Source organism: Tigriopus californicus, chromosome 8, assembly GCF_007210705.1.
Source record: "Tigriopus californicus strain San Diego chromosome 8, Tcal_SD_v2.1, whole genome shotgun sequence".
Taxonomy (NCBI): domain Eukaryota; kingdom Metazoa; phylum Arthropoda; class Copepoda; order Harpacticoida; family Harpacticidae; genus Tigriopus; species Tigriopus californicus.
In genome coordinates this window covers 14,622,942-14,632,057 of record NC_081447.1, presented here as the reverse complement: position 1 = coordinate 14,632,057, position 9,116 = coordinate 14,622,942, and the positions used below count along the sequence as shown (strand labels likewise).

Sequence of the window (9,116 nt, the reverse complement as noted above, 5' to 3'; positions counted from 1 at the left end):
GGGGGGGAATTGTGTAGTGCCCGGTTATCCTGGATGTTGAGGCCGGTTAATAAAGCAGTTGATACCGAGTTCTACTTGCGTCAAGACGCACACTTTCTCTGTTCCTACAACGGTATGTTCAGCGCACCATAGCGGTTAAATTTTGAACCTTCAATTCTATTCCAAAACAATGAGTTTATGTGGGTCCCAGATCCAAACAAAACACCTTCGCAATATTCGAAGTGAGAGAAATCGGCCTATAGTTACTGGGGAGTGACTATCTCCCCCTTTGAAAATTGGAACAACATGAGCTACCTTGAAAGAAGAGGGAAGCTTGCCCTGGTCCAAGATGCAACGCATCAAGTACGAGAAAACAGGAGCAAGAACCTGCGAGCATCTCATCAGAAACTGAGATGTCACCCCATCAGGGCCAGGGGAGCTCGAGAGTCTCAAGTCCCTGATGGCCTCTATAGCATCCTGATCTGTGACTACGAGATCATCTAAATGCTCAACTTGACAAGCCTTGCCAATCCCAACAAACTCATCAATAGAGCAATGGACTGTTGCTCCTAAACTCAGTGGAGTTGAAAACACACTAGAGAACTGATCTCCGAGTATGTTGGCCATAGACTTGACATTGTGTATGGTTTCCCCATTGACCTCAAAAGGCCCTACAGGGTGCTTCATCTTTCTCTTAGAGTTTGCATAAGAGAAAAATGCCTTCGGATTCGCCCTCACCTCCTAAACTACTCTACTTTTCATTTTTCACTTGTCCATTCACACTGGAGGCCTTAATTCTACCTTGGATCAACTCCAAATTTCTTTGAAGGCTGGCCACAACTACTAGATTCAAATTTCTCTGGAGCCTTTTTGCTAGTTTGCAACTCTTTTTGAACAAATTCTTCCCTATACTTCGGAATTTTAGACTGTGCCCCGCCCTGTGGAACATATTCAGAGATTGCTAGAGTGGAACAGCCGTGCTCAAAAACTAGAATCATTTTGTTTATGGCTACATCAATGGATGATTCCTTTTTCAGCATTGAAAATGAGGCTCTCCTAACCTTTCCGCAATCAACGGCCAATGTTCATCTTTGAACTTGAACTTAGCCAGACCGACCTTTTTGACCGGTCTTACTTTAGAGCACGCCGGCTTTTGAGTTATGGTCGACCCTATCTCAAGAACATGATGATCTGACAGATTACTAGGTGTCACATGGACATACTGGATCAGATCAGGGTCATTGGGAAAAAACAAGTCGAGAACACTATTCTCTCTAGAAGCTACACCAACATGCTGAGAGAGATTGCGCAAGATCGCAAATTCCTCCAGCTTTTTGAATGACTGAGACGTCTATTTCGATACGGAAATATACCCATCTGGACTAGCCTCACATTCTACAACGCTAGCTGGAAAATTGAAGTCCCCTACAAAGAAAACCTTTGAGCAAAGTGACTGGTCCAACTCATTTCCTATGAATTTGAGAGCTGACAAGAACGAGCTTACTGAACAAGAGGGGGCCTATATATTGTCGCAATGGACAGATCAAGACCTTGAAGATGACAAACTAAGACCTCTACTTCTCCATCAGACAATTTTACATGACTAGTGTGCAGGTCATTTCTAACATATAGACATACGCCCCCATGCGGAAAAATGGGAATATCAGGGCGTACTCTATCACATCGAACTAAATTGAAACCAACCATGGCCAGCCCTTTATCCAACACCCCTGGTCGAAGCCAAGTTTCTGTCATGGAAATGAACGAGACCTGCCTATCTAAAGCTAGTTCCTCAAGAACCTTGATTTTTGTGCTGTCTGGTTTGGAAATAAGACAATGCACATTCAAATAAAGCCCTTTTATGGTCAGATATCCCTTCGATGGACTAGAGCTATCAAATCTTTGACTAGTCTCTCTAACCTTAAAAAATCCTGTTTTTGGACAAAACTAATCCTAGGTGGAGGATAAGAGAACCTTTGAGGAGAGGGTAAAAGGGGAGGAGAAGAGGGAGAAGGAACTCTGGCCGCCACCTGAGCATACAATCTAAGAGATGCGTGGGGCTCATGGCGACCAGAGGGGGGCTTAGGGCTACAAAGTTTGGGCAGAAGAGAGGTTAAAGGAATTGAGGGTGAGGTTGCAGGAGAGGGAGGGGAACAAGGGGAGGGAAATAGGGATGGAGAGAGGAAAGGGGTGGGGTAAGTCTGTTGAGAGACTTGACAATGAGGTTGAGACAACTGCTGTCTCTTCCTCCTAGTGCCCCTGAGATGGGCCTTTGTGCATTTGAAATTGAGGCATACCTTGTACCTCAAAGATCTCATGCACATAAATGGGTGGAAAAAGCTATACCCGTGTTTAGAACAGCCCCTCTCATTGAATTTGAGAAGGCCAAACTCTCTAAGTTTGGGACACCATTCTGGGTTTAAATTAATTTGTAGATGAAACTAATGAATGATGGACGGACATAATAGAGCACGGGCTGGTCTTTGTTTCACACCTTTACTCCTTTTTTAAGACCATCCCTCATTATTCTACGGTTTCATTTTCGTTTTTGGCACAATATATTTAAGTAATTACAATGTTGCAGCCAACGTTTCAGCAGTCGATGCCAAACTTTCTGCCAGTCTGGCAGCTCGCAAGGCCCCCGGCGTTGGTGAGGAGGTGGCCACATGACGCGCAGCATTGGCAGCGGATCGGGCACAAGCAGCGGCCTGTTTGGCGCGTTCCTGTCGGCGATCTCCATATGGATCTGCCTTTATGGCGGCAATGACGTCCACAGACTTCACCCCAACTTCTATATCGCCCTCCACCATTCCGGTCATGGCGGTTTGCTAATAAAAAAAAGAGAAGAAAAAATAGAGTTGGCTGGCAAATCTCTTTATTAGGGAGGGCCGAGCAACGGTTACAAATAATGAGGGCTTAACCCTCACCGACGAATAGTAACGCGTTACCATCACTGTTAAGAAAAAGTAACGCGTTGCCATTACATGGGAGGCCCAAGCCATATCTTGCCAAAAAAATGCCACGACATATGAGGTTATTTTTTGAAATCAGGACATCATGGGGCACAACTTCATTGTAGGTGACGAGTTCGAAATAACTATCATAACTGGCTTTTAAGCAGCCATAATCCGCAAGCCTGGACAAGAAATATTAGTTATCGCTAGTTATCGCGTTAATCGTCATCAGTTCTTGAGGTACGTTTGAAGAAAGTGCCTTCAAATAAGATGTGGATAAAAAGCGCCAAAATCTTAAAATGTAAAGAATCATCAATTTAAGCTTAAAAGCGCTTACGACAAGGCGAAATTACGAGTGCTTTAAGACAGATGTTTTGACAATTAAAAGATACTGACCGTTCATTCTTCCCGTATTTTTGCACCTTTCTGAATACCTGAAGCGGTCCCATTCAGTTCGGTCATTAACAATGCCGGAATTGTTGGAAAATGGAATATGGCCTGGCCTGGGCTTCCCGTGATTAGTGATATGGTTACTTTTGTACAGAAAACTTAAAAGTGCAACAAACAGTTTTAAACGATTTTTGACATTTAGAAAATATGACGTGAAACAAATGACAAATATAAGGGGACAAAAGGGTTCGAGAATGAAGGTTTTTTTTGGTTTAAATCTTTTTTTACTTACACTAAATATTTTGAGAAGCGTTATTCATCTTCCTTTTTGTGGTTTGAGAGAAGTTAACATTATGCAAGTGTTCCATGGGTTTGATGAGAGGAAAATTACATTTTGTAAAAAAGTTACATTTTGAGGCTAACTTACAGGTTTCCGTCTTGCAACTGGCAAGGTCTTCCGTGATTATTTCTTTAATCACATCAACGGCAAATAAGTCACTGCATTTCATTTGTAAATTTCATGTCCACTCAAACATCAAAAAGATAAAAAGCAATGCGCAATGCAGAGTGGTTACATCAGTAAAAACCACAACATAATGACCTGTTTGAACCCACGACACTAAGGGAGAGGATTCTCGCCTTGTTAGCGCTGCCCCTCAGACCGCTCGGCTACACCAGCTCCTTAAGTGTTACTTCCGGCGCCGGGGTTTGAACCCACCACACCTGGGGAGAGGATTCTTGCCTTGTTCACGAAGCCTCTTAGACCGCTTGGCTACACCAGCTCCTAGTAACACTTTCTGACCTAAAACACCAATGTTGGACCAATCTCAGCACCGCTGGATTACAATTTGAAGGCAATCTGCCTGCACAATGCAGATTGGTTACATCAGTAAAAACCACAACGTAATGACCTGGAGTCATGGTTGTGCAACCATTCCATAAGAACCCAGCATAAATGTTAGGTATTAATTGGTAGGTTCAAGCCGACAACATGAATTGCGGTCATGATTTCAGACAGTAAGGGGGTTGGCCACTAAGTTCTAATCCAGGTTGTACACTAATGAATTCTTTTTTGTGCTTTTACATTGGTACGGTCTGAATTTCGTTGAAAACCCAATGGTTGCATGCTTTCAATTTGACATTGATGCCACTAGTTAGGTTATGGTTTAGAACAATGGTAAGGACCAAAATTTGGTGAAAAACCAATGGTTTCTTGGCTTTTAGCCATGGTATTGATGCCACTACATAGCTTAGAGCTTTTAACGTTGGTTAAGAGCAAAATTTGATGAAAAACCAATGGTTTTAAGGTCATTGGCCTTGAGATGGATGACATTTAGGGTTTAGAACCTTGGCAAGGCCCGAAATTTGGTTAAAAACAATGGTTTCAAGGCCTTTAGCCCTGACACCGATGCCACTACTTAATTTAGCGTTTAGAATGTTGGTAAGGAGTAAAAGCGGTGAAATTTGCTGTAATTTGCTCAATTCTATTATAAGACCATGTACAGGGTTGCTACAAAGTTCTCTGGCGATAAGTTTCAGTACTTGTAAATCCACCGTGGCTCAAATTGGCAAGTTGGATTGGGCCCCAAATTTTGGAGGAAAAGCGCTCCTAAATATCATAGAAAAATGTAGAGGCACTCGAAAGAGGATTAAAGGCTGCCTGGGAAGTATCACCAAAAAATTTGTGCTTACCACAGTGAATGGGAGTTTCAAAACGTCTCAGTCAAATTGTTCGTGCAAAAGGAGGCCAAATGTATAGTTTTACTAGTAACAAAGGTTGATGGCAGTTCAAACATCACCATAAAAAAGTTTGATGAATGTATCTCATATGGTTTTATAATTATTTGTATTTTTAAGTGCCGGCGTACTTTGTGGCAGCCCTGCAGAGTTATTTGAGAAGACTGAAGACACTGCAAAGGAGCAGATGTCACTCAATGGTATGATGAAAAGGTAGAACCATTTGATATGATTCCATAAATGGTCCACACTTTGGCAAATAGTTTTCTAATATGTAATGAAGTATTGTTTCGCCACAAAGACAGAAAGGTAAGAAATTGTTTCTGGGCAAGTATTCTGACGTTTAGTCTTCTTAAAACGATTGTGCAATATTATTTTCTTTGACTAGGGAGCCCGTTGAGCGAGGTATTTCACATTTACAATAGTGTAAAACAATAGCAAGTCTGCTAATGACATCAAGCTATGAAAAAAAGGACCCATTTTAAAGAGGCCGTTCCACCAAGGAGCGTTTATTATTAGGGATCATCAGTCCAAAATCATGTAGATTCATATGAATAATCAAAAAACTGTGGCGAGTACAGAGCAATGGAATTATTTCAGGAGAGCCCTTCCACCAAGAAGCCTACTGTAATTTATGACGTCATTGTATTGTGCAATGAACTTTAGTCTATAGTGGTTTCAAAACCCAGAGAGAGTATATAGGATTTCACCTGATTCAGTAGGGCGTTTCCATCAAAAATCCCCCTCCCCCCCAATGACCCCAAATGAACAATAACCTAGCAATAAATACTCAAAACTCCGCCCTCTTCACTACATAGATTACGAACTTCTTCAAAGATAATAGGATCAAGAGCGTTCAGGATTCCAAAAAGAGTCAAACTTCAATCCCAATTTTCGTTACTACTGATTCGTTCGCATGGACTTTGCTAGTTTCTTAACATTCAGTACCCTCTATCATAGGTTTTGTCTAACAATATACTTACTATTATTCATGCATTGAACAACCCTCCAACCCTACAGGCTTCCTCCAAAAGACCAAATATCTCCAGGAGGCATGGTTTAGTTGTGGCTTTCTTACTAAATTAGACTTGTGTATCTTCGAATCAACTTTCACACGGTTGCATTCTCCTTATTGACTCCTTTGAGGCTATGATCACGGTTAATTTTAGGGATGAATGATTATGCAGGATTGACCATATTCTCAGTTAAACCTTGCTTGATGGATAATCTGCCTTGTAAGGGACCCAATGACGCGTTTGAAAAGTCTACATTACGGTAAGATTTAATTGCAGCATGTCTGCTTTACTACTTTTATGTGCCAGATCGATTTTGCAACTGTGAGGTCTTTCCTTTTAATTAGAGGTCTTGTCACTACTTTTAATCAATATCCCGCCATCTATCAAATGTCCATAGTGCTCTTTTCTGCTCCCATCACTCCTACTCCAAACTACCGAATCAAAGAATTTATAATTTCAAGGCCGTCTCCAAGTATGACATAGAAAAAATCGTTAAGGGGTTACCAAGTAAACGGAGTTCTGGGCTAGATGGGATATCAAACTTCCTTCTGAAAGAAATAGGTCCAAAAATAACACAACCGTTGGCCCAGGTGATAAACATTTCTTTGACCTCCGGATATTTCCCTCATCAGTGGAAAGAGGCCCGTGTATTTCCCTTGTTTAAAAGTGGAGATCCCACCGACATGAGCAATTACCGTCCCATTAGCATTTTGCCCACGCTTTCTAAGGTTGTAGAGAAGGTCGTTTTCAATCAAATTTTTAACCTTTTGAAACGGATCACTTAGGCAAAACACAATTCGAATTCCGACCTCACCATCAACTTCTCACGCGATTTATAATTTCCTTCAAAACAATTTGAAAACCAAGACCAAACAATGTCAATAGGAATTTTTGTAGATCTGAAGAAGGCTTTTGACAACATTTCTCACATTCTTTTAGCAAAAATGGGCAAATACGGTTTCAGCAAGAACATACTATTTAGGTTGAAGGAGTATTTAACTGGCAGAGCGCAAGTGATGGATATTGATGGACATTTATCCGAGCCCATGACAATTAGTTGTGGCGTGCCGCAGGGTAGTGTCCTGGGTCCATTGCTTTTCTTGATATACACGAATGACCTTCCGAAAGCAACAAATTTTATGGTAACTTTGTTTGCTGACGACACAACTCTTCAAAACTTTGGAAAAGAGTTATCAATGGCAGAATCCGATTGCAGTTTGTGGATGGAGAGACTGGGCGAATACTGCAAAGCGAACAGACTTGCAATGAATTTTAATAAGACAAGGGTAATATCATTTGGTCCTAGGAATTCGATCCGGCCATTTAGATAAGCAATTAATGGGGTTGGAATTAATTAAGTGGGATCACAGTTTTCGGAACCGTTTGTAAATTTCTTGGGCATGCTAATTGACGATCGACTGAATTGGAAAGAAAATGTCAAATTTGTAGGGGCTAGCGTAAGGCGAACCCTTTACGCGTTTTTTTATGGCAAAGAGCAATTTACCACGAAATTTGGGGAAGCTTCTTTTTGATTTGGTACGATGGATAGTTAATGCACGTAAATCAGCACACACAGGCTATATTTTTAAAAAGTCTTTATATATTGAAAATAGCGGATCGTGCACTAGCTCAATAAACTGAAGGACAGACTTCTCTTGGTTGTTCCTCAGTTTCCTTGCAAAATAATGAGTGGAGGAACCATTTACTTCAATCAGCCAAAACCGTACACTTCTTGACAACAGAAACCACACGTCTCGACAATCTGCGTCTCGCGTCTCTCCACGTACGCAGGCTGCGGTGTGACCTGATTAAGATCGGTGTGACCTGATTAAGATCAGCCTGACCGGTCAAGTTCTCAGCCATGCATCGGACCGCTTAGAAGTGCATATAAAAATACCATTGGTACCTTCCATGATTTGCGTGTGGTGCTTCCGTTCTCAAAGTTTTAAAAGCCGTGGAACTCTATCAATCCCGAAATTCAGGCATGTCAGAGAGTGAGCCTTTCGAAAAAGACTTTGAGAGTTTGCAAATCATGCTAAATGTACTCGTATGTATACTAACTTCTTAGTATCGATTCAATTATCAGTAAAACGATTATAACCCACGCAAGTTTTAAAAAACTCACGCAACCTGTTAAGCTACCTCTTGGAAAGCACCGATTACCGTTTACACCTAAATAGAGCGTAATCGTGTTTGAAGGTTGATGTGGCAACCCTCCCCTCATTTTTGGTCAAAGTAATAGCACTTACCAAATCCGGAGGCGCGTACAATGGTGGCTGTGGATGTTGAGGGGTAGCTTGTGCTTGATTATCCATATCTCAAAATGTCGGTATGAAAAGGCGGAGGACTAGAAGGAATCTGTACTGATAAGTGACAACCGCAAGACAAGGAAAGAGGTTTACCAAGGTGTTAGCAACAAAGTAGTCAATGTTGCAATTTTGGGCAAAAATGTGGCCAGTTTCCAATGTCAAATAAAAAATAAATAAATCACGAACTTCTGGAAATATGGACTGTCAACTAGTGATGTCTTTGGATCCGGAAAGTCTGCTCTTTAGCTTCAAGGAGCTCGGTTATGGCTCCCGTCACTAGCTAAAAAGAGTAAAAACTCAAAACGTCTTAAATGAGTAGGAAAATGTCAACCTGCCGTTCTCCTGATCTTGAGTCAGGACTAGGGACCCTGGATGTAGACCCGCGAGCCCCAAAGGGTTGAGTATACGTCATCAAATTCGAGCGATCTGATTGGTTACCAATTATCTACAAAATGTGGATTTTGTTTGGAAACTTTCCCAACAGGGAGTCAGTCACTTCCAAAAAGATCTAACATGTTTGTATTACATAAGAAGGCAAAGCTTTGAATGTTTTATGACAAATTTGATTCACCTTGGGTTCAACCAACTTATTCTACAGCATTAAAGTGTCTTTTGCCATTAGAATTGCATCAATATGGTATTTTTCAATAAAATATAGTTGTCACACTGATTTCTTGCACGCTGCCAGTGTCAATCTGGAGTAATGCGCCTCCAAAGACAGAGTACAACCA

At 41.4% G+C, this 9,116-nt stretch overlaps 1 protein-coding gene across 2 annotated transcripts; it reads right to left on the bottom strand.

The window, feature by feature from the left end:
- Positions 1 to 2,453: 2,453 nt before the first annotated feature.
- On the bottom strand, positions 2,454 to 9,082 carry LOC131885047 (uncharacterized). 2 transcript variants are annotated; one of them, XM_059232970.1, is made up of 3 exons: positions 8,572 to 8,958; positions 8,326 to 8,423; positions 2,454 to 2,807 (listed from the first exon to the last, which is right to left on the bottom strand). In XM_059232970.1, exons 2-3 carry the CDS (start codon positions 8,389 to 8,391, stop codon positions 2,550 to 2,552), a joined length of 324 nt encoding a protein of 107 aa, XP_059088953.1. In that variant the 5' UTR covers positions 8,392 to 8,423; positions 8,572 to 8,958; the 3' UTR covers positions 2,454 to 2,549. The 2 variants fall into 2 exon arrangements, 1 of the variants encoding a protein (XP_059088953.1); XR_009373782.1 differs by lacking the exon at positions 2,454 to 2,807 and adding an exon at positions 6,895 to 7,319 and having other exon boundaries at positions 8,326 to 9,082.
- Positions 9,083 to 9,116: the final 34 nt, after the last annotated feature.